Source organism: Scyliorhinus canicula, chromosome 19, assembly GCF_902713615.1.
Source record: "Scyliorhinus canicula chromosome 19, sScyCan1.1, whole genome shotgun sequence".
Classification (NCBI taxonomy): domain Eukaryota; kingdom Metazoa; phylum Chordata; class Chondrichthyes; order Carcharhiniformes; family Scyliorhinidae; genus Scyliorhinus; species Scyliorhinus canicula.
Genome location: NC_052164.1, coordinates 5,831,051 through 5,855,879, shown reverse-complemented (window position 1 = coordinate 5,855,879; position 24,829 = coordinate 5,831,051). Strand labels below are relative to the sequence as shown.

General features: G+C 42.1%; 1 protein-coding gene across 6 annotated transcripts in view; it reads right to left on the bottom strand.

Annotated features, from left to right (window-relative positions):
• Positions 1-1,089: 1,089 nt before the first annotated feature.
• The window catches only part of LOC119954543 (transformer-2 protein homolog alpha-like), a 31,541-nt gene continuing 7,801 nt past the window's right edge, over positions 1,090-24,829 (bottom strand). For 2 of the 6 annotated variants that reach the window (XM_038779857.1, XM_038779858.1), the window contains 8 exons: positions 21,292-21,524; positions 20,827-20,972; positions 16,402-16,564; positions 15,047-15,235; positions 4,191-4,306; positions 4,023-4,085; positions 1,649-1,710; positions 1,090-1,550 (listed from right to left, as the gene is read on the bottom strand). In XM_038779857.1, coding sequence (XP_038635785.1) covers positions 1,540-1,550; positions 1,649-1,710; positions 4,023-4,085; positions 4,191-4,306; positions 15,047-15,235; positions 16,402-16,564; positions 20,827-20,972; positions 21,292-21,324 — 783 coding nt within the window. In that variant the 5' untranslated portion in view covers positions 21,325-21,524 and the 3' untranslated portion in view covers positions 1,090-1,539. The remainder of the gene's footprint in view (positions 1,551-1,648; positions 1,711-4,022; positions 4,086-4,190; positions 4,307-15,046; positions 15,236-16,401; positions 16,565-20,826; positions 20,973-21,291; positions 21,525-24,829) is intronic. The other 4 variants (XM_038779859.1, XM_038779860.1, XM_038779856.1 and 1 more) reach the window with 4 other exon arrangements.

Genomic DNA, 24,829 nt, shown 5'->3' with positions numbered 1-24,829 from the left:
ACAGATGCTATAAGTATTAGTTTTGGAGCGAACACTGTCCAGTCTCCACTCTTAATAGTCACATTACAAAACGACACAGGATATGTTGCCGATTTTAATACAGGGTTTAAGTTTAGAGTTCAGACACTCAGTGATGCGGATAGTTAGGTGTTCTTTGGTAGAACATGATAAATATTGGATGTTGCAATGCCAAAACCAAGTTTCTCAATGCAAATTCCTATATTATATCAACATATGCTAGTGGCAAATTATTCTAAAAAAACACAATTTAAAAAATAGAAAGTATTTGATCTAACAGGTCTAGGCATTCACTTGTGCTTCACATGACTTTTTCCACCCTATTTCACAAACATACCCCCTATAGCCCTTTCTCCATCAGATATATATCGAGCTTTTCCTTAAATATATAATGTTAATAACCTTATCTACTTTCTATGGTAGCCAGTTCCACATTCTATCCATACTAAGTTTCTTCTGAATTCCTTCTTTAGATTTATTAGCAAGACCTCTAGTTTTGGATCATCCCAATTGGCCTTACAGCATTTTAAATGGATTTTCATGCAAGCCAAGTTACAGCCTCAAATCTTAGGGACAGAATACAAACATAACTATTTGCCTCAAAAAATTGCTTACTACATTTAAAATCATACACACCCCACACACACCCACAGTGGAGGAAAACTTTGGCAATTTCTCACACTGCTACCCCACCAACCTTCTCCTGGTGTTAGAGGGATGTTTACACTTTCACCCTGTTGTAGTCTATTAACCCAATATCGATTAACAAATCGACTCCAGGTGTTTGCCGAGTTGAGGCACTCAGCTACTCTCAGTAAACCAATATTGAGTCATGTTGGGGGGATTGGAGAGGTGGAGCCCAAATTTCTGGATTAGCAGTTTAAAATTTGCATTAAATATTTCAGCCCAATAAAAACAGGCTCCTCCTCCTCGCCACTCTATGCACCTTCTACAAACTTAAACAGTGAATGGCATATGTACAAAGGTCACATGATTAGGTTCTTAAAGTGCTGTTCCGGTACTTTCAACAAGCTGCAGCTGCCTATTCAGCATAAGGAAACAGGTCATACATTCCGTGTCTGAGACATTTATTGCATGTCATCACTTTCCACAAAGCAGCTTTACAACTGAATCTTTCTTTATAAAGTATGCATAATCAAACATTTTACACAAAAAGTCAAGACACCTTGCTTAATATTTCAAAGTAATGAGTACATATGTACCAGAAATCATTTGACTGCAGTAACAGATTTGATATAACACAATACTGGATTGTAGGTCTCCCATTAAAAAGATACATTCCTTCTCACCATAAAAGGAATATGACTTAGTGAGGCACTAAGAAAACTACAATTTCTTAAAATGAGAGACTACTTCTGATTATAGGGCTTTGCTTAAAATAAAAAAAACTTTTAAAAAGCACTACAATGCCCAAGAATTCTCATTTTAGTTTTTAAAAAATCCCTGTAGGTTTGAAAAAGTTCCCATCCATTTTAAACTGGTAAGAATTACTTGGTTTCATCAGTATCGACCTGCAGAGAGAAAATAACACATAATTTTAAACAAAATGTGGTGATTTTAAAAAAAGGTTTTGCAAGACAGGAGGGAAATTACAGGGCTCAACACTTACGCGGGGTGTAAGAACGAGACCGAGATCTGTATCTTCTGTGATAGGGTGACGGTGAATGTTTTCTAGGAAGAACACAAACAATTTACTTAAAAGAAATCCAGAATACAGCGAGGACTTTGATTACCATCAACACTCAACCTCACTGCATCAAACACAAAAACAAGAACAAAGCTGAAAAGGAACTGCCCACATCCATTTGTTAGAAATTTAACAATATTCACTAGTTACTATATTGTTACAATAATAAACTTTAATGTATGTTACTTTTTCATAATTTTTCCTTAATTCAGCATTTAAGAATACTCGCAGCCCAGGTTTGATTGAAGGTGAAAACGCATTTAATTTCCAATATTTAATATTGCAAGCCAGTATGAAGGTTGAACTGAGTAGCTCTGACATGTAGCCAGAGCTTCACCTAACTATTATGAAGTGAAAATTAACCCATATGGTATCATATTGTATTATACGCTTTTGATAGAATGAGTCATTATGATTAATTTCAACAACTTACATTGTGCGTGCCTTTAATGTAGCATAACGCTCAAGGCATGACTGAACCAAAGGGAAATTAGAAGGGGTAAACAAGAAATTGATTTAAGAATGCAGATTTAACAGCAAGTTAAGTCTTAAAGGAAAAGGGAAGTGTATATTGCAGACAGGGTTTGGAAGGGAATGCTGGACTGTGGAGACCGATGGCTGAAGGTAAAGCTGGTAATAGTGGGACAAAATAAGAGAGCAGAAGCGGCCAAAGCTGGAGAAATTGAGTGTTCCAGGAGAACTGTGAGCCCTTGGAAAAGATGGCTTAGGCCATGGAGGTATATAAACATGACTTAGCCTGGCTCCGTGTCACTGTCTCTGTGTAGTTTGCACATTCTCCCCACGCTTGCGAGGGTCTCACCCCTACAACCCAAAGATGTGCAAGGTTGGTGGATTGGCCATGCTAAATTGTCTCTTACTTGGATAAAAAAAATAATTGGGTACTCTAAATTTATTTTAAAAATACATGAAATGAAAATCGCTTATTGTCACGAGTAGGCTTCAATGAAGTTACTGTGAAAAGCCCCTAGTCGCCACATTCCGGCGCCTGTCCGGGGAGGCTGGTACGGGAATCGAACCGTGCTGCTGGCCTGCTTGGAAAGCCAGCGATTTAGCCTCGTAAGCTAAACCAGCCCTGACCATGACGGTACATACACATAAGGATGAAAATTTTAAATTGTAGATCAAGAAATAATGTAGGGCAGCACGGTGGTGCAGTGGTTAGCACTGCTGCCTCATGGCACCAAGGTCCCTGGTTCAATCCCGGCTCTGGGTCATTGTCCATGTGGAGCTTACACATATTCCGTGTTTGCGTGGGTTTCGCCCCTACAACCCAAAGATGTGCAGGCTAGGTGGGTTGGCCACGCTAAATTGTCCCTTAATTGGAAAAATGAATTGGGTACTCCAGATTAAAAAAAAAAGAAATAATGCAGGTCTGCAACAACTTAGTGGCATGGTGGCACAGTGGTTAGCACCGCTGCCTAAGGTACTGAGGATTCGGGTTTGATCCCGGCCCACTGTCTGGTCTGTGTGGAGTTTGCACGTTCTCCCTGTGTCTTCATGGGTTTCAACCCACAACCCAAAGATGTGCAAGGTAGGTGGATTGGCCATGCTAAATTGCCCCTTAATTGGAAAAAATAATTGGATACTATTTATTTTATTTTTAAAAAGGTCTGTAACAACTTGCACCCATAATGCGATAAAAGTACTTTATAGGAACATTAACCAAAATTGTTCACGCCACAGAAGGAGGTAATAGGATAAATAACCAAACGCTTGGTAAAATAGTTTAAGGTTAATTGGTGTTTTGAAGAAAAATGGTGGAGAGAGCAAGGACAACACTAACAGTACAGGGCAGCAGAGTTTGGGATAAGATGAGAGTTACGGAATAGCAAAGTGGCCAAGATAGCATTGGAATTTAAGTTTAGACATTGACAAAGTATAGACAACAGTTAATGAAGTCCTACAAAATCTAATGATCCAATTAATTATCTTAGTTCCTTCAAATTAAAATTTATTTGGAACAACAGGCATATATAAAGCATCTTCAACATGGAGCTCTACTAAAGTGGAGGGGTAGTCCACTTAGATAGGGATAGGATTAGGAGAAGGGTTGAGGGAGGTTACCAAAGACGTTAATAAAGAGACAGATTTCAGAATGGTTTTGAAGGTGGCAAGAAAATCAGCAAGGCAAACACACTTAGGAAGGGAATTCAAGTGTGGAGTAATGGAAGGGTCACAGCCAGAGTCAGATTAATGAAAGGCTAGTGCTGCAATGTACAAACTACTGGAAATAAAGTTCATGAATAGGCTGTATCGAGTTTGAATCAAACATTACCTGTGATCCCGGTCATCATATCGATCACTGTAAGAGTCATAGTAAGGAGAAGAACCAACACTTCTGTAAATGTCAACAAATGGGGACATGTGCACAATTCAGTAACTATGATAAAAAGAAGTACTGTGCAAAAAAAATAGGTTTTAAATGAAAAAAGAATGAGCTCACGTTGTTGGTCTGCCCATGTAGATTCCTGGAGTTGGAGTGTGGGGTCGTTTTGTAATGGAATAATCTACCCTAATGCGTCGGCCATCAAGTTCCATCCCATTAGCACGTTCCTTTGCCTGTGAAAAATAAATTAAGCATTACTTTGATGCTGTTTTTCACCAAGTCTTGATTTGCAACAAAGGTTTTGAGCTTGGCGATTAACTTTTTTTAAAAAACCTGTAAATCCCACTTAGGCTGGTTGGTTATTTTGCAAATTTACCAAGTTTTGATTTAATATTTATTAGTATGTGGAGTCTCTACACTCAAAGTTTACTTTCAGATAACTCACTCAAAATTTATTCCAATAATTCAAATTTAACTACTGCATTTTCTGAACAAACTCTATCATCAGTCAGCTGCAGCTGAGGAACAGGGTGCCACTGTGGCTGGAATTGATCCTGCAGCTAACTACAAAATACCAATTAACAATTATCATTAACAATAAACAAGATTTTGGAAACACACAGGTAGAGAGAAAAGTTAGGTTAACATTTTGGGCATAACATGCTGTCAAAACTATAAGCTGCAGTGCTAATTAAGGGCTGGTTTAGCATTAGGGGCTGGTTTAGCACAGGGCTAAATAGCTGGCTTTGAAAGCAGACCAAGGCAGGCCAGCAGCACGGTTCGATTCCCGTACCAGCCTCCCCGAACAGGCGCCAGAATGTGGCGACTAGGGGCTTTTCACAGTATCTTCATTTGAAGCCTACTTGTGACAATAAGCAGTTTTCATTTAATTCTTTATGTTATCTCTCGCCTGCCAAAAGTACGCAGCACCCGAGTTTTACTTTTGGTGCAGTTGAAAAGCATGACATTTGTTGAATTACAAGGTTGCACAAAATTGGAAATTTAAGAATAAAGCCATTTATTTATAGCCACAATGTGTGCCACCCAGAAACCATTTAATTAAGCCAAATTGCTCTTTCCCATAAAAATGGGGGGAGAGGAGGGGAGGGGGGGGGGGGGGGGGGGGAAAGAGATGAGACCCAAGAAATCGATTTAGAAGTTTAGAAATGGATTCTCAAGAGACTGCAGTTTCAAATTCCACCTAGTATATCTTGTTAGACGGTCGTCACTGTCGTCTACCTCCTACACCAAAAGCATACACTGCGTGATTTAAAATTAGATTAAATAAACTGTAATATGGCAGACAGGGATTTTGTAATTTATCTATTGCACTGGAAGGATATATTAATGTGGATGAAACAATTTATGTTGAGCACACATTAGTAAGAAAACATCTAATAATCTAGATATCTACTTCTCTTGATTAAATGTGGAAGCCTGGAATTCCACAAGTTGGTTGAAACAGTTTAGCAGTCTGTCTACACAAATTTTATAAAAATACGGAAATGCTGAAAATGTTGCCAACTACAACACAAAATGTTCCAAAACTGCAGACACTACAAAAATAAACCACAGAACCGCTTCTTCTTTTCTTATGTGGACGTGAACAACTGAGCCTTTCCATCTTCTGACATTAGCTGTTCACTACCTAATTTTCCATGAAGGTTATGACATTTAAAAAATACCTAAATCTACTAAAATCCAAAAACACCTGATGGGGGTTTATAACCCTGATGACAATTATAACAAAGTAGACCGACCAAATACATAAATTTATTAACTCTGGATCCTGTTCAAATCTTCATGAAAAGAGCAAAATTAGTCTGTGTGATTATTTCCCTCTAACAAAACACACCAGGGCCTGTTACTTGCTTCTTGGTTCCACTTCAGCTTCGCTCCTCATCCGTGACTTGTTTTCTACAATCTTTCTCCCCCACAGATAAAATACAAGCTGCTCATGTCAGCAAATCAGATAGCATACAGGAAAATATTGCAACAGTTAACGGTTACCATTTTGTCGCTTTTCCCCCACCTAGTCAGGCAACTCCAACTGTAATCTATATTTTTTTAAAAAAGTATTTTTGGAAGGAGACTTGGAACTAACTGCTGTCCAAATGTGAAGGTTAAAATACGAGAGCACGAGGGGAAAGCTGCACCTTGTAGTAGACCCTAATTATTGGCACTCAATATGTGCAGATATCTTACTTCACTGTAAGGCTCAGCTAGTGTTACTGTTTATCCTCTCTAGAGGACGAGCCATGTCCTCCCAGCCCTCCCGTACCAGCCTCCCCGAACAGGCGCCGGAATGCGGCAACTAGGGGCTTTTCACAGTAACTTCATTGAAGCCTACTCGTGACAATAAGCAATTTTCATTTCATTTTTCATTTCAAGCAATGTTGAATGGTGAAGAGATAAACGTCGGCAATCAAAAAATATTCAGCCATGATATCCAATCAGGAAACTCCACCTTTTTTAATTCTTCCAATTAAGGGGCAATTTAGTGCGGCCAATTTACCTAGCCTGCACATCTTTGGGTCGTGGAGGTAAGACCCACACAGACACAGGGAGAATGTGAAAACTCCACAAGGACAGCGAGTCCGGGGCCAGGATTAAACCCAGCTCCTCAGCGCAGTGAGGCAGCAGTGCTAACCACTGTCCCAATCTGCTGCTTTAGGAAGCTCCACTTTGCAACAACCTGAGAACCCCCCCCCCCCCCCACCCAATCCAAGAGCTTTTGTACTCATTCAGTACCATTTCTCTTCCTAAACCTCTCCAGCTCTGAACTTATATGGACTTGTTTCTCTTATATAGGTGGTGCCAGACCGGATGAGTATTCCCAATAGTTCCTGTTTTTATTTCAGGTTTCCAGCATCCACAATATTTTGCTTTTATTAATCAGTGTTCAGAGGGAGACACTGAGGTGCAGTGGTTAGCACTGCTGCCTCATGGCATCGAGGACACTGGTTCGATCCTGGCCCCGGGTCACTGTCTGACTGGTGTTTGCACACTCTCCCTGGTGTGTGTGGGTCTCACCCACACAACCCAAACATGTGCAGAGTAGGTGAATTGGGCTAAAGGGGCTAAATTGCCCCTTAATTGGAAAAAAAAAATTGGGACTCTTATAAAAACAAATTAATCCGGACTCATAAAACAAAATTGATCCGTGTTCAGTGTTTCAATAAGATTGGGCACACATCATGCTTGTTAACGTGTGCAGTGCTGCAAAGTTAGCATTCTTTTAAGTGAGCTGTTTTTATTACGAATGTCCCAATGACTTAGTGTGAGAATCCATAGAATGCCTACAGTGCAGAAGGAGACCATTCAGTCCATCAGGTTTGCACCGTCATTCCGAAAGAGGACCCAATCTAGGTCCTCACCCCACCCTCTCCCTGTAACCCCATAACCCCACCCAGCCTGCACATCTTTGGACTGTGGTAGGAAACTGGAGGACCTGGAAGAAACCCACGCACACGTGGAGAAGGTGCAAACTCCACACAGACGGTCACCCATGGCTAGAATGAAACACAGGTCCCTGGAGTTGAGGCAGCACTGTCACCATCCTATGAGGGACTGACTGTGCCAACAGATATAGCCACAGCACAAAGAGGGGCCCTTCGACTCATCGTGCCTGCACTGGCTATGAAGCACTTGTCTAGTCTATTCCCATTTTCCAGCACTTGTCTGCAGCCTTGTATGCTATGACGTTGCAAGTGCTCACCTAGTGTTAACCAGAAGTTCACTGGACAGATTAATTGAATCACACAAGGCAGAGTTATATATACCAACAAGATTCCATTTGACCCACAATCTAGACAGAATTTGTTTTTAAAACTTCTTAGGATGCTTCTTTTATTTACAGGATGTGGACATTGTTGGCTAGGGTAGCATTTATTGTCCATCCCTAGTTGCCCTTGAGAAAAAGTGGTGATGAACTGTCTTCTTAAACCACTGCAATCCCAGTGGTGGAGGTACATCAACAGTGCTGCTAGGAATCTCAGAATTTACAGTGCAGAAGGCCATTTGGCCCATCAAGACTGCACCGGCTCTTGGAAAGAGCACCCTACCCAAGCCCACATCCCCACTATCCCCATAACCCAACCCAACACGAAAGGCAATTTTAGACACCAAGGGCAATTTTGCATGGCCAATCCACCAAACCTGCACATCTTTGGACTGTGGGAGGAAACCGAAGCACCCGGAGGAAACCCACGCACACACGGGGATAACGTGCAGACTTCGCACAGACAGTGACCCAAGCTGGGAATCGAACCTGGGACCCTGGAGCTGTGAAGCAATTGTGCTAACCACTATGCTACCGTGCTGCCTCAATGGAGCATTTTGACCCCGTCAGTGAAGAAACGGCGATATATTTCCATGGCAAGGTGTGAGTAACTTGGAGGGAAATCACTAGGTGGTGGTGTTCCCAGGTATCTGCTACCCAAATCTTTCTAGATGGTAGCAGTCATGGCTTTGGCAGGTGCTGCCTTAGGAGCCTCGATAAGTTCCTACAGTGCAACTTGTAGATGGTACACACTGCTAGCACTGTTCATCAGTCCTGCTTGGTGCTGTTGGAGCTGCACTCATCCAGATGATTGGAGAGAATATTTAATCACAATCCTGACTGGTGTCTTGTACATAAGATGGTGGACAGGCTTTGGAGAGTGAGACGGTGAGTTACACACCACAGGATTCCTAGCCTCAGACCTGCTCTTGTAGTCCAGTTCAGTTTCTTTTTTTTTTTTTTTAATTTAGAGTAACCAATTAATTTTTTTTACAATTAAGGGGCAATTTAGCTTGGCCAATCCACCTACCCTGCACATCTTTTGAGTTGTGGGGGTGAAACCCACACAAACACGGGAAGAATGTCCCACACGGACAGTGAACCAGAGCCAAATCTAATCTGGGACCTCGGCGCCCAAGGCAGCAGTGCTAACCATTGCGCTACTGTGCTGTCCTCCAGTTCAGTTTCTTGTCAGCGGTAAACCTCAGGATGTTGATAGTGCTCTCCTGCATGCTTCATTGAACCAAGGTTGATTCCCCTGGCTTGCTGGGAGATATGCGGGCCATAAGGTTACAGTTTGTGTACAATTCTGATGGCTGCCCAGTCGAGAGTTGCCCAGTCGAGAGTTGTTAGTTCTGTTCAAAGTCTATCCCATTTTGCACGGTGGCAGTGCCACACAACACAATGGATTGTTATCCTCTATGTGAAGACAGGACTTTCTGCGGTCATTGCTACCAATACTCAAGGGCATTTACTAGTCAATAACATTGGTGTGGGACTGCAGTCACATAATTTATTTTTATTTTTAAAATGTACCCAATTCATTTTTTTCCAAATTAAGGGGCAATTTATTTTTAAAATGTACCCAATTCATTTTTTTCCAAATTAAGGGGCAATTTAGCATGGCCAATTCAACTACCCTGCACTTCATTGGGTTGTGGGGGTGGACACCCACGCAGACACAGGGGAATGTGCAAACTCCACACAGACAGTGATCCAGCGCCAGGATTGAACTGGGGTCCTCAGCACCATGAAGTCACATACTCTAGACAGAAATGGACATATACAGTAATTCAACAGATTCATGGTCACTTTTATTGATACTGGCAATTTATTTCCAAATATTAACAAAATTAAAGGTTTCAAATTATTCCGATGGGATTCAAGCTCTGATTCTCTGGAAGTAGTCAATGCCTCGGAATACCATTCCAGTAACATAACCACTATTTTAAATGTACTTATTTAAGGTCCTTAATGATCTCTGGGGTTCCAATATTCCTGTGCCAAGAAGAAGAAATAAGCCAGGTACTTCACCCCTGGGCTAGATGGAATGTTGGACACTCTTCAGTCATACCAGTTGATGTATTTAGCCACTGAACAACTACATTGCCACCATTTTATGATATGATTTTTTTCTGTTTCAGGTGCACCCTGGCAAAATTAAAGAAGAATTGACAAGAGCTGCAGACTATGGCACTGTTTTTTTATGCTAATATTCTACACGACAATGCAGGGTTCACATATTTCCATAGTTCCTATGGTTAATCTCAAGAGTTACTAGACATGTCCATGTGATTTTGCATTATCGAAAACTCAAATAATAATTTTTTTTTTTTATAAAAAGGATAGATAATTTCTTCTTCACCAGCATATCCTTGCACTATTCCCTGGGCTGTGGACCCATTTTCAGAGCTGTGCCAGTTTCAAATGAGATACCAACAGGCTTCCAGGTGATTGAGAGAATCCTAGTAGAATTGGCCAATGCCTGGGCATCAACTTGGCAAGAGGAAAAGCTATTGCTCCAGTGAGCAGTTGGAAACATCAAATGGTGAACTGTGGTTACATACTAGTCTAGTTTCAAATGGTGGAAAGGGATGTTACTCAAGAATGAGCTAGCAACAGGCAATATTGAACTTGAAAACTGTACAACTCCTATGATGTTCTGGTGTACAAGGACATTACTTGGTTCTGTACTAAGTTTTCAAGATTCAATACAAGCCTTGTATCAGACAGTAAGAAGTCTTACAACACCAGGTTAAAGTCCAACAGGTTTGTTTCGAATCACTAGCTTACAGAGCACTGCTCCTTCCTCAGGTAAATGAAGAGGTAAATTCCAGAATATCAAAGTCAAAAGTGCAAGACGATCCTTTGAATGTGAGTCTTTGCAGGTGATTAAGTATACAGGTCCAGACGGAGCCCCTGGAGAGGGGGATAATCACAGGTTAAAGGAGGTGTGAATTGTCTCAAGCCAGGGCAGAAGGTAGGATTTCGCAAGCCCAGATGGGTGGGGAGTGAATGTAATGCGACATGAATCCAAGGTCCTGGTTGAGACTGTACTCATGTGTGCGGAACTTGGCTACAAGTTTCTGCTCGGCGATTCTGCTTTGTCGCACGTCCTGAAGGCCGCCTTGTAGAACGCTTACCCGAGGATCAAGAGGCTGAATGACCTTGTCTGCTGAAGTGTTCCCCAACTGGAAGGGAACATTCCTGCCTGGAGATTGTCACTCGATGTCCATTTGCAGGGTCTGCATGGTCTCGCCAATGTACCATGCTTAGGGACATCCTTTCCTGCAGCGTATGAGGTAGACAACGTTGGCCGAGTCGCACTAGTATGTACCACGTACCTGGTGGGTGGTGTTCTCGTGTGTAATGGTGGTATCCACGTCAATGATCTGGCACGGCTTGCCGAGACTGCCATGGCAGGGTTGTGTGGTGTCGTGGTCGCTGTTCTTAAGGCTGGGTAGTTTGCTGCAAACAATGGTTTGTTTGAAGTTGCACGTTTGTTTGAAGGCACGTAGTGGGGGTGGGGGGATGACCTTGGCAAGATGTTTATCTTCATCGATGACGTCTTGAAGGCTGCGAAGATGATGTTGTAGTTTCTCCGTTCCGGAGATGTACTGGACGACAAAGGGTATTCGGTCGGTTGTGTCCCGTGTTTGTCTTCTGAGAAGATTGGTGTGGTTTTTTTGCAGTGGCGCGTTGGAAATGTTGATCGATGAGATGAGCGCCATATCCCATTTGTACGAGGCCATCTTTCAGCATCTGTAAATGTTTGTTACGCTCCTCCTCGTTGGAGCAGCTACTCTGCATACGGAGTGCTTGTCCATAGGGGATGGCTTCTTTAATGTGTTGAGGGTGGAAGGTGGAGAAGTGGAGCATCATGAGGTATTCCATGGGCTTGCGGTAAAGTGAAGCGCTGAGGTGACCATCCTTGATGGAGATGCGTGTGTCCAAGAATGCAACCGATTCTGGAGAGTAGTCCATGGTGAGTCTGATGGTGGGATGGAACTTATTGATGTAATAGTGTAGTCGTTTCAGTGATTCTTCACCGTGGGTCCAAAGGAAACAAATTTCATTGATGTATCTGGTGTATAATGTCGTTTGAAGGTCCCGTGCGGTGAAGAGGTCTTGTTCAAACTTGTGCATGAAGATATTGGCATATTGGAGGTGTGAATTTGGTCTCCATGGCTGTTTTGTGTGTCTGGATGAAGAACTTGTTGAAGGTGAAGACGTTGTATTCCAGAATGAAGCGGATGAGTTGCAGAATTGCATCTGGAGATTGGCAGTTGTCGGTGTTGAGTACTGAGGCTGTTGCAGCAATGCCGTTGTCATAGGGGATGCTGATGTAGAGTGCCGAGATATCCATTGTGACAAGGAATGTTCCTGGTTCAACTGGTCCATGGGTGCTGAGTTTCTGTAAAAATTCAGTCGTATCGCGACAGAAGCTGGGCGTTCCTTGTACGATGTGTTTGAAGATGCCCTCGATGTAGTCAGAGAGGTTCTCACACAGGGTCCCATTGCCTGATATGATAGGACTGGTGTGTCGGCCTCGTGTATTTTCAGGAGGCAGTATAGATCTCCAAAGTGGGGAGTACATGGGATGAGAGCACGTAGCGTGCTCTGAAGGTCTGGATCCAAGGTTTTGATCAGTCTGTTAAGTTGGCGGGTGTGTTCCTTGGTCGGATCTGCGGGTAACTGTCTGTAGCGTACCTGGTTGTTAAGTTGTCGGTACACTTCTTTGCAGTTGTCTGTTCTGTTCAGTTTGACAGTGGCCCCTCCTTTGTCTACTGGTTTGATAACAAGGTTGCGGTTGATCTTGAGAGCGCGGATGGCGTTGCATTGTGCTTGGGTGACGTTCGGGGCTGTCTTGTGAATGCGACTGATGAATCTGGCATTGATGCGACTGCTGACGGCTTGAGCATACACGTCGAGTCTAGGGCAGCTGCCTTCCGGAGGGGTCCAATTCAACTCTTTCCTCTTGGGTTGCCGCACCGCAGATCTCTCGGTCCACTGCTCCGGTTCATTGTCTCATCAGGTTCGCTTTTGGCTTCTTGGGGTCTGTGGAAGAACTCCCGGAGCTTCATTCGCCTGATGAATTCCTCTGTGTCTGCCGCGAGACTGATTGGGTCCATTTTGGTGGTGGTGCAGAAATTGAGCCCTCTGCTGAGGATTTAGATTTCGTCTGGATGAAGGGTGTAGTCCGACAAGTTGACAATAGATTTCCCTGTATTGTTTTCTACTGTGGTACCGGGGGAGGCATGGTTGCTGCTGGTGGTGATGCCGAGTTTCTCATGCATCCTGTTCTTGGTGTGCATAAAGGTGGCGTAGTATTGTTGTCTTATCTGTTTGGCGGTGTTCCACAGCTGGTCTGCTGCGTCCTGAGCGCAATTTGAGAATGTGGACTCTATCTTGGTTTCCAGATTGCGGCGTCTGCTGTAGAGCTGGTGTACGAGGTGGTTGAGGAGTGTGAGAGAGGTGCGACGGCAGAGTCTGCCAGCGTAGTCTGTGTTGTAGGTCAACTCAAGTGGGTTTGTGATCTGTAGCCCTTTCGGGATCTTTTTTGCTTCCTTGCAGCTTTGTAGAAACTTAATGTCAGTGTCTATATGCGTAATCTTCTTGCAGATCCTCTCCACTTTGAGCCGGCAGTTTGCGGTGTCAATGGTAGCCATGATGTGGAGATGCCGGCGTTGGACTGGGGTGAGCACAGTGAGAAGTCCAACAGGTTTGTTTCGAATCACTAGTTTTTGGAGCACTGCTCCTTCCTCAGGTGAATGAGAACACTTTCGGGAAAGACATCAGCAGTCAAGGGCATTCAGCCTCTGATCTTCGGGTCAGTGTTCTACAAGGCAACCTTCAGGACGCACGACAATGCAGAATCGCCGAGCAGAAACTTATAGCCAAGTTCCGCACACCGAGTGCGGCCTCAACTGGGACCTTGGATTCATGTCACATTACATTCACTCCCCACCATCTGGCCTGTGTTTGCAAAATCCTACCATCTGCCCTGGCTTGAGACAATTCACTCCTCTTTAACCTGTAACTATCCATCTCTCCAGGGGCTCTGTTTGGACCTGTCTACTTAATCACCTGCAAAGACTCGCATTCAAAGGATCGCCTTGCATTTTTAACTTTGTCTATATGTATCTGGAACTTAACTCTTCATTCACCCGAGGAAGGAGCAGTGCTCCAAAAGCTAGTGATTCGAAACAAACCTGTTGGGACTTTAACCTGTTGTTTTAAGACTTCTTACTGTGCTCACCCCAGTCCGAAGCCAGCATCTGCACATCATTTTATCAGACAGATCCACTAAAGTTAGCCTTACAGACAACGTCCCCTCTAAGCTTATGGGTGTGCAGTCATGCAGCAATCTGAACGTACAGCTCAGTGCAACAAATAGATTGTTTTCCCTTTAAGATTTGTGTATATGCAGCTATGCACGAATATGACAGGGATTGCACAGTGCTAACAGAACACACACACAGGGAGCATTGCTTCGAGTCCCAGGTTTCCAAATACTGATGGCAAGCCAGTAGAGTTCCATTAGGGATGTGGAATAAGGTTTGACTGTGACGCACTCTAAAACCTAGTCTTTCTTAGTTTAACATGTGAAAAGAAACGTTACTTGGGCAAAATAGCCAAGAACTGTAGTTGACTGTAGGACTGTACCTCAAGCAACAATCAGTGCCTGGAGGAAAGAATGAAAAATAAAGTGGGATAATACTGTAAACAGTTCTCAAACAGTTTTGCTGCCAAGGAATCTCCTACACAGCAAGTACTGGAGGACTAGCTACTCGAGGCTATCCTACTCTAAATTTTTGTTTGCAAAAACCAGAATCTTAAAGTAGAACAGTAGAACAGGAAATGGACATTTTTACTAGCAATTAAGTATACAAGTTGGTTTACCTCAAGGTTGCGAATAAATTGTAGCAATAGATTTTATATTTATGAGTTTTGCAAGGTTATCAAATTGTGTACTAGAGACTTAACCACCCTATTCATAGCAAAAGCTAGGAAAAAGCAACATTTAAACCTTTTGATGTAGCTTCACTTAGGCAGAAATCACAACCTTTGCAACTCAGATGGATTAACAGCAGCAAAGCAAGGCTTTTAGTTACTTCCGAACGTGAACTGTGGTAACAGAAGAACACTTAACCAGCTCCCAATGGGTATTCAGATTGCTGTTTAAACATACTTCTTTAGAGTCTTCAACATTTTCGAAGTAGACAAAAGCAAATCCTCTTGATCTTCCTGTCCGTTGATCGTAGACAACATTGATTCCAGCAAGTGGCCCGTATCTTGAAAATATTTCACGTAGCTCCCGTTCAGTGGTGTACAAGCTCAGTCCAAACACTCCGAGACAATTATTAGGATTCGGGTTGGTCTAGGGAGGAAACCAAAACATAGTTGAATGACAACCTTCAAATTTCATTTTAGAATGGGAACAATATGGACATTAACATGAAAATATACAATGCTCCCCTCCCTCCATGCATAGCTATTGTGGAACTGTAAATCTGGTTTGCAGATATTAAAGTCAATTTTCAGCTACTAACCACTCTTGTCAGCAATAGCCTCACTACCCTTGATTACATCTGCAATCCTGCAGATCGGTATCCAGGTTGGCGTTGGATAACAATATGATGCCTGAGCCAAAATCACCTGAGGAAGGAGCAGTGCTCCAAAAGCTCGTGTTTGAAACAAACCTGTTGGACTTTAACCTGGTGTTGTAAGACTTCTTACTGAGCCAAAATAAAGTGAGTAGTGCTGGCTTGTACATAGTAATAAAATTAACAGATTAAAATACCTTGCACTTGGACATAAGTTTATTTTTTCCGTTATTCCAAAGTGCCCTTCCAATAATGCTTTCCTTCAGGAAGCTCATTTTGCAACTTACTTTAAATTACAATAAGAAAATCATTTTTCATTAATAAAACTAATCAAAACCAGCATGGGAATGCACCTGATTAAACCTTGTTGAATGTCAGTCAGCTTATTGGTACAATCGGAGGTTGCACTGGAGGAAATGCAGGAAATTCCCTCTACCTCAGTTGTCTGCCATGTTTTCCATTCCTGATAGAATTGCATTTGCCACCAGCAAACACTGTGATGTTCATCTGCTACCTTAAGATAAGGGTACTAAAATTAGTTCCAGAAATCCTGCTTTAGGAAGAGATAGTCAGGATCACAGTTGGAATGAGATGTTTAATGGCTGACCTACTTTAATATATTATGTTGCAAGGCAGCACGGTGGCGCAGTGGGTTAGCACTGCGACCTCACGGCGTGGAGGTCCCAGGTTCGATTCCAGCTCTGGGTCACTGTCCATGTGGAATTTGCACATTTGCCCCATGTTTGCATGGGTTTCGCCCCCACAACCCAAAAATGTGTCTTTACAGAATTGTGTTGCTGAGAGGAACTGATGCAGAAGTATTGGATGAAAGATCCATGTTTATTAGTGAAAAGGTGAATTCCTAAAGAACAAACTTTTTTGCAATTTAAACTTTAGATAGATGAATTGTAAAAAACAATGGGTGACAATGTACACTGACCCGGTTTCCAATATGGCGTCGTCTTCGCGATATGGGAGAGCGGCTGTTGCTTCTCCGACGCCTATAGACAGGTGAGTAAGATCGGCTCCTGTGTCTTCGTCTGTATGACCGAGTGTGAGATCTGGATCGCGAATAGTACTCGGAGCGCCGCCGAGAGCCTGATCTGTTAAACAGAACCAAATTAAAGGTGATTATAAACATTCTGGACAGTGGGAGCCAATTGTTTCAAAAAGACCAATAACTACATCATTTTCCTACATTACAACAGTGACTACACATAATTAACGGTAAACTGCTTTAAATAAATGCAAAGAGGGTACAAATTAAATATTTTAGGCAGCCAGTCATTATGATTATTAATAACTCTTGTTAAACAGCAAAATCAGAGCAAGAGGGATGAAATTTCCTCCCAATAGCTTATTGCATAAAGCTGCAAATAATGTAGCATTGAGCAAGGAACATGGTAGGTTTAAAGAGAATGTGGAACTTGCTAACAATGAACAGTTGAGACAAATAGTACAGATGCACTGAAGGGGAAGCTAGAAGGGAACAGAAGGTTAGGTTGATAGATGACGAAAGTCAAGGAGGTTCAAACGCAATTCTGGCATGGGCTGGTTGGGTCTGCTTCTGTCCTGACCAAGTGACAGTGGTGTGGAGTTAGGCATAATGATTCAAGCACATTCTTTGGTAAACAGTCATATTAAAGGTTGAAGAGATGCGGACGGGAAATTTTATACAACTTAAAAAAACTAGAGTTAGAAGTGGAAGCTGCTTTTGTTGAACAAGTTACTAAATGAAAAGGGCAGTACGGTGGCGCAGTGGATGATGACAGCATCAGGCATGTGGATATATTCTGCTATGGGACTCTGACCCAAGGTTCGCACATAAACATTGGTTATTTGAAGAGGATATTGGAAGGACACAGGCACCTTTGAACACTCAAACCAATATGGAATCAATGCCTTCAAACAAGTGGCGTGGGGGAAAAAAACTAATTGATGTCTGAAGTATGGTTTTATGAATGGGCAATGTTTAGCAATATGTTGGAGTTCTTTGAAGTAGCAGCACGTGCTGTGGATGAAGGGAAACAGGTGGGTGTACTGTACTTACATTTCCTGATACTCTTGATACGGTGTCAAATTAAAGGTTATTAAGGAAAATAAAAGCTCATGGTGTAGGGGGGTAACATATTCACATGGATGGAAGAATGCCTAGCTGACAGGAAAGTGAGATTAGACTTAAATGGATAATTTTCTGGTTGGTATGATACAATGAGTGGTGTGCCAAAGGGATCAGTGCTGCGGCCTCAACCTTTTGCAATTTATATGACTTGGATAAAGACCAAATGCATGGTTGCAAAATTTGCTGATTACACGAAGATGAGTAGGAAAGTCAGTTGTGAAGAGCACATGAGGTTATAAAGGGAAATAGATAAGACAAGTCAGTGGGCAAATGTGAAATTGTCCATTTTGGTAGGAAGAATATAAACAGCGAGTGATTGCAGAGCTGAGATGCAGAGGGAGCTGGGTGTCCTAGTGCATGAATCGCAAAAGGTTAGAATGGAAGTCCAACAAATAATTAAGAAAGCTAATAGAATGTTATCATTATTGCGAGGAGGTAGGCAAGTATCAGTTATACAAGGCATTAGGTTGACCACATCTGTAGTACTGTGTACACTATTCATCACCTTATTTAAGGGAGGCTGTAAATAGGTTGGAAGCAGTTCTGAAAAGGTTTATCAGACTAATAAGAACTAGGAGCAGGAGTAGGCCATCTGGCCCTTCGAGCCTGCTCCGCCATTCAATGAGATCATGGCTGATCTTTTGTGGCCTCAGCTCCACTTTCCCGCCCGAACACCATAACCCTTTATTCTTCAAAAAACTATCTTTATCTTGAAAACATTTTATGAAGGAACCTCAACTGCTTCATTGGGCAGGGAATTCCATAGATTCACAACCCTTTGGGTGAAGAAGCTCCTCCTAAACTCGGTCCTAAAATCTACTTCCCCTTATTTTGAGGCTATGCCCCCTAGTTCTGCTTTCACCCGCCAGTGGAAACAACCTCCCCACATCTATCCTATCTATTCCCTTCATAATTTTATAGGTTTGTACAAGATCCCCACCCACCCCCGCATCCTTCTAAATTCCAACGAGTACAGTCGCAGTCTACTCAACCTCGCCTTCTAATCCAACACCCTCAACTCTGGGATTAACCTAATGAATCTCCTCTGCACACCCTCCACACCAGTACATCCTTTCTCAGTTAAGGAGACCAAAACGGAACACAATACTCCAGATGTGGCCTCACTAGCACAGTGTACAGTTGCAGCATAACCTCCCTAGTCTTAAACTCCATCCCTCTGGCAATGAAGGACAAAACTCCATTCACCTTCTTAATCTCCTGTTGCACCTGTAAACCAACTTTTTTGCGACTCATGCACTAGGACACCCAGGTCCCTCAGCACAGCAGCATGTATTAATATTTTAGCATTTCAATAATAATCCCTTTTGCTGTTATTCCTACCAAAATGGATAACCTCACATTTGTCAACATTGTATTCCATCTGCCAGACCCTAGCCCATTCACTTAAACTATCTAAATCCCTCTGCAGACTTCCAGTATCCTCTGCACTTTTTTCTTTGCCACTCATCTTAGTGTCGTCGGCAAACTTGGACACATTGCACTTGGTCCCCAACTCCAAATCATCTATGTAAATTGTGAACAATTGTGGGCCCAACACTGATACCCGAGAGACACCACTAGCTACTGATTGCCAACCAGAGAAACACCCATTAATCCCCACTCTTTGCTTTCTATTAATTAAGCAATCCTCTATCCATGCTACTACTTTACCCTTAGTGCCAATATCTGTAATATTGTAATATAACATATCTAGAATGGGACAGTTAGCGTGCGAGGAAAGATGGGGCAGGCTAGGCTTGTATCCGTTGGAGTTTAGAAGGAGTTTACAGGGTGGATGTAGAAAGAATGTTTCCTCTTGTGATTCCTCTTGGGAGAATCTAGAATTAGGGAGTCACTGCTTAAAAATAAGGGGTCATCCATTTAAGGCAGATGAGAATTATTTTCTCTCTTGAAAGTCTTTGGAACTCTTCCTCAAAAGACAGTGGAAGCAGAGTCTCTTGAATAATTTAAAGGCAGAGCTAGGAAGATTCTTTATAAACAGGGGGGTGAAAGATTATTTGGGGGGAATGTGGAGTGGAGGTTACAATCCTGTCAGCCATAATTTTATTGAATGGCAGCGCAGGCTCAAGGAGCCAAGTGGCCTACCCTTGCTCCTAAATCATATGTTCATAAATTTGTAAGCATTTAAAATCTCCCATGAACGTGAAATCAAGAATAAATGAACATGAATGATGACTTTCAAGATTCAAAATAAAGAACCTCCTTTAATGAAAAACAGATATGCACAGAGGAAATCTGTGGCACTAGAAGTGACGACTTTAACCCAGGTTTGAACTTCAGCTTTAGCTTTATGTAGATGAATATGATTGAAATATACAAAATTCTCAAAGGGCTTGATAGGGTAGATGCTGGCAGGATGGTTCCCCGGGTTAGTCTAGAACTAGAGGTACAATCTCGCAATAAGAGTTCAGCCATTTCAGATGTAGATGAGAAATATTTTCACCCAGTTGAGAGTTTTTGAAATTCTCTACAAAGGGATGCTTAATTGTTGAGCATATTCAAATTGGAGATCAACATTTTTCTACACTAAGGAAATCGAGGAACACAGGAAAAGTGTGGGCTAAAGTTGTGATAGAAGATCAGCAGAGCAGGCTCAAGAGGCCACATGGCCTACTCCTCCAACTTCCTGTCCTAACCATCTACAACCACAAAAATTATTTTGTGGCAGAGATTTCCTTTTATGAGAAAAAAAACATTGGGTAGGACTTAATTATATTGAACTTCATTTTGATAATTGAATGTCTTCCTATATTTCATCATAGTTCTCTGCATTAATTACACTCCATTTTGTCTTCCACAAATTTTGAAATTGTACTTCAATTCCAGAGTCTAAATAGTTTATATAAATGGTGAACAGTTGCCCCAGCACTAATCCTTGTAACAGCACTGTTGACCATTTGCCAATCTCAACAACTACTTTAACTTCTACTCTGTTTTATGTTTTGTTGTCAGCTTGCTATTTATTCTGCCACTTGCTCTCTAACCTCATGTTCTGAACATAGTCACAAGTCTATGAAGCTGTACCATGCCAAAAGCCTGTTGGAAATCCAAATATATTATGTGGTTAGTAATTTTTTTAAAAATAGGTTCAACATTATATCTGGATTTTTGAAAGACAGAATTAAATGACATGCAAGTTCAGAGAAGATTGTAAACTTCACAGTAAGAATTTTCAGGGAGAAGTACCCATTATCCAAGCTCTTCTGTAGTATTTTAACTCACCGTGACCTAGACTTTGATCTAGATCTAGAGAATGATGTCCGAGATCCTGACAGATGTGATGTTCTTGACACAGAACGAGATTCAGATTGACTTCTGGACTTGGCTGGTTCAGCTGTACTCGCACTCCGTGATCTTGATCTCCCGTTCTAGAGCATCAAGATATTTCGTTAACAGAAGAACAGGTAAAATTCCTAATATAGCCAAATCAGACAAACATCTTATTCTAAACTGAGCACTTAATTTCTCCTCAACCACCTCCCTAATAAAGCAAACCCCAATTAACCTAACTAGAATGTTAAATTTTCCCTAAAATAATATTTGTTCCAATTCTTTTTTCTATAAATTGATCGGATTATAAATTTTAGCATGCAATTTATACTACAACTGCAGCATACAGACACAAATAGACTATATACATTACTTGGCCTAGGTATCCTTTCTCCAGACACCTTCTTTTAAATTTACTTCATTTGCTTTTACTTTTTTTCTTTTCTTCATTCTTCATTTTTCAGTTTTCTCACACCGAGTATTCTTCACCTTCCAAACCACTTAATGCCTTACACCATGCATGCTCTTCTATCTGACCATTCTTCGCTCTCACTTCAGCTTCAAATTTATTTGACTGATCTGCAATACTTGTGTGTATAGTCATTATCTTGATTATCTTCCATTATTCCACCTTCTTCATGTACATTAACCTTAATGGAAAAAGAATATTCAGCATGATGAGGTATATGGGTTCAGATTAAAACTTGTAAATCTTAATTTTCCATGAAAGTTTCTCTACCAATTTTGGGATTTTGATATTTGGAACTATCTATCGGGCCAGGGATATGCAAAGCAACTTTTAGAATTCCTTTTATTTTTTTTAAAAATGGAGTCAAAGTTGACCAAATCAAGCACAAAGTTAAGTTGCAGTTTACATAGCACTTCAAGTAAAAATTCAAGAAACCCTATTGATCACCTGTTTTATTTCCACATAACCCAATGTATTAGTGGAGGAAAGAGATGACGGCAATCACTCTGTCCTTCCACTTGGCATAGGATTAAATTCAGCTGATGTGTTAACAGATTCCTCCCCTCTCCCTTGCTTCCAGGGCTCTTCATAAAATTAGTTTCAACAATCCCAAATAATTCCTACTGAGGCCAAGATCACATCTACACGACAACTGTAGCGCTGTTTCACTTTGGAATCAAATTTGACCGTGACTCCCGTGTATATTACAAGTTCAGTGTCAGTGCAAAGCAAAATATAACTTGTAAAGTAAAAGCTCTCTTAAGTGACTACAATGAGAAAAGTGTATACTTTCTCTGTACCATCACCCCTGCCCTGATCCTAATGAACATAAAAAGAAAATCACAAAGAACAAAATACAATGAAATGAATCAGCTTTTACCTCCCATTATGTAAACAAATTGGGGGGGGGGGGGGGGGGGGGGGGGGGGAATGGGAGAGAAGAGGAGAACAAGGGGCAAGGGACTAAATAGCGATCAGCACTCATTTACAACAACATCAGAATTGCATGTCTCAATGACTCATCTTTCTGGGATGTTCATGGTTTTATTACAATAACATAATTCTTAGTATTCCTACAGCAATTTCTCAGAAGTCTAGGAATACAACAATGTGGAGATGCCAGCATTGGTCTGGGGTGAGCACAGTTAAGAAGTCTCACAGCACCAGGTTAAAGTCCAACAGGTTTGTTTCGAATCACTAAGTTTCGGAGCACTGCTCCTTCCTCAGGTGAAGGAAGAGGTGGGTTCCAGAAACACACACACACACACATACATATACATATACATATATATATATATATATATATATATATAGACAAAGTAAAAGATGCAAGACGATACTTTGAATGAGAGCCTTTGCAGGTAATTAAGTCTTTACAGGTCCAGACGGAGCAACCAGAGAGGGGGATAATCACAGGTTAAAGAGGTGTGAATTATCTCAAGCAAGGACAATTGGTAGGATTTTGCAAGCCCAGACCAGATGATGGGGGGAGGGGGGGGGGGGGGGGGGCAAGAATGAATGCGACATGAATACAAGGTCCCGGTTGAGTCTGTACTCGTGTGCGGAACTTGGCTACAAGTTTCTGCTTGGTGATTTCGCGTTGTCTTGCTTCCTGAAGGCCGCCTTGGAGAACGCTTACCCAAAGATCAGAGGCCGAATGCCATCGACTGCTGAAGTGTTCCTTGACTGGAAGGGAACATTCCTACCTGCCGATTGTTGCGCAAAGTCAGTCCATCCGTTGTCGCAGCGTCTGCATGGTGTCGCCAATGTACCACGCTTCGGGACATCCTTTCTTGCAGCGTATGAGGTGGACAACGCTGGCCGAGTCGCACGAGTATGTACCACGTACCTGGCGGGTGGTGTTCTCACGTGTAATGGTGGTACCCATGTTGATGAGCTGGCACATCTTGCAGAGATTGCCATGGCAGCGGTGTGTGGTGTCGTGGCCACTGTTCTGAAGGCTGGGTAGTTTGCTGCAAACAACGGTTTGAGGTTGCGTGGTTGTTTGAAGGCAAGTAGTGGGGGTGTGGGGATGACCATGGCAAGACGTTCGTCTTCATCGATGACGTGCTGAAGGCTGCGAATATTTTGTAGTTTCTCCGCTCCGGAGAAGAACTGGACGACGAAGGGTATTCTGTCGGTTGTGTCCCGTGTTTGTCTTCTGAGGAGGTCGGTGCGGTTTTTTGCAGTGGCGGGTTGGAACTGTCGATCGATGAATTGAGCGCAATATCCCGTTCGTACTTCAGCAATCAAGTGCATTCAGCCTCTGATCTTCGGGTAAGCGTTCTCCAAGGCAGCCTTCAGGATGCGCGACAACGCAGAATCACCGAGCAGAACCTTATAGCCAAGTTCCGCACACAAGTACAGCCTCAACCGGGACCTTGGATTCATGTCGCATTACATTCACCCCCCCACCATCTGAGCTGGGCTTGTGAAATCCTACCAACTGACCACAACCCAAAAGATGTGCAGAGTAGGTGGATTGGCCATGCTAAATTGCCCCTTAATTGCAAAAAATGAATTGGGTACTCTAAATTTATTTTTAAAAAAGAAATCCTACCAACTGTCCTGGCTTGAGACAATTCAAACATCTTTAACCTTTGATTATCCCTCTCTCCAGTTGGTCCATCTGGACCTGTAAAGACTTAATTACCTGCAAAGACTCGCATTCAAAGTATCATCTTGCATCTTTGACTGTCTGTCTATATATATATATATTTTTAAATTTAGAATACCCAATTATTTTTTCCAATTAAGGGGCAATTTAGAGTGGCCAATCTACCTATCCTGCACATCTTTGGGTTGTGGGGGTGAAACCCACGCAGACACGGGGAGAATGTGCAAACTCCACACGGACAATGACCCAGGGACTGTCTATATATACATGTTTCTGAAACCCACCTCTTCATTCACCCGAGGAAGGAGCAGTGCTCCGAAAGCTAGTGATTCGAAACAAACCTGTTGGACTTTAACCTGGTGATGTTAGACTTCCTACTAGGAATACAACAGCAGCTCTCAATTGATCACAGGAAAATCGCCTTAATGAGTCCTCAAAATTGAGTCGATATCACAATGCTAGAAACGGTGGTGAACACTAATAAAACATCCTTACCAGAGATAGAAAAAAAAAGCTAGCAAGCCAACAGTCACTCAAGAGGGCATAAATGTGCCTTTTCTGAACGTTCATTTAACCCCATTAAGAGAAAAGACCCAAGAAGTTAGGGAGCAAATAAGAAATCTGATACTTCTAGGTGATGTATGGAGGCCAAAAAGGCTGTCATACGATTGACACAAGGCTGAACCGTAGCGAAAACCTCACTCAGATTGATCAAAAAAAATGGAAATTCCTTCAGAAAAACTTACGGATATGGAAGATAGTGTTTATTGTGGAAGGTGTACAAGTTCTGTGTCTAGTGTACATAGTATGGTTTCTGTAAAATCAGAAACTGCATCACCAACATTAACATAGATTACTGAAGGTGTGGT